Source organism: Penaeus monodon, chromosome 15 (genome assembly GCF_015228065.2).
Source record: "Penaeus monodon isolate SGIC_2016 chromosome 15, NSTDA_Pmon_1, whole genome shotgun sequence".
Taxonomy (NCBI): Eukaryota; Metazoa; Arthropoda; class Malacostraca; order Decapoda; family Penaeidae; genus Penaeus; species Penaeus monodon.
In genome coordinates, this window is record NC_051400.1 from 12,612,811 (window position 1) to 12,613,451 (window position 641).

General features: G+C 48.0%; 1 protein-coding gene across 1 annotated transcript in view; it reads left to right on the forward strand.

Annotated features, from left to right (window-relative positions):
• Nucleotides 1-6: 6 nt before the first annotated feature.
• LOC119581753 overlaps nucleotides 7-641 on the forward strand; it is a gene marked incomplete in the record, with an annotated part of 46,255 nt that continues 45,620 nt past the window's right edge. The window contains 1 exon segment of the mRNA XM_037929885.1: nucleotides 7-641. Within this exon segment, the coding sequence (XP_037785813.1) occupies nucleotides 576-641 (66 nt within the window).

A 641-nucleotide genomic window follows, 5' to 3' on the forward strand; every position in this document is an offset into this window, starting at 1 on the left:
ATCGGCGGCCTCTGCCTCTGCTACTTCTTCTCCATCAGGGCCATGTGGCGCGGCGGAGGACGCCAGCCCGTCGCCCATCCTGAGATCACCTGAGACTACGTCCTCGGCGTGACCTCCTCCAGGGATCACGTGACGCAGGTGCAGGAGGAGGACGAGGTGTGAGGACATCCCGGATGCGCACTAAGGATGTACGTGAAGTCTCTCGATCAGAAGGGGTGGACGGAAGGAGGGCAGGAAATGGCCTTCCTTATCCTTGTGTTTAAGGGGATGCAAGGATGTCTCCCGCTGGCCCAGAAAAAGGTCAGTGGCGTCGCGTGGAAGAGGAGAAGGAGAGGACTCGAAACGTGACACACGAAGACTAAAAATAAGGGAACGTTGACCTAATATTCATCTAGAGGAATGAGACAAAATCGTGTGATAAAATACACAGCTTGTGTGATATATATTGCATAGAATGGCATCTCATGACAGCTTTCCATATTATGTAAAGAATAAAAAGAACAACCACAGAAATGAATAACGCTAAACGATCACATTTACTGAAACTAAAACTATTAGTTTCATTAGTGGTGTAAATGCTTAGTGGATTTAGCTCGTATAACAATTCAGCAACAAGACAGGAAGTTCACTCCGCTGATCAA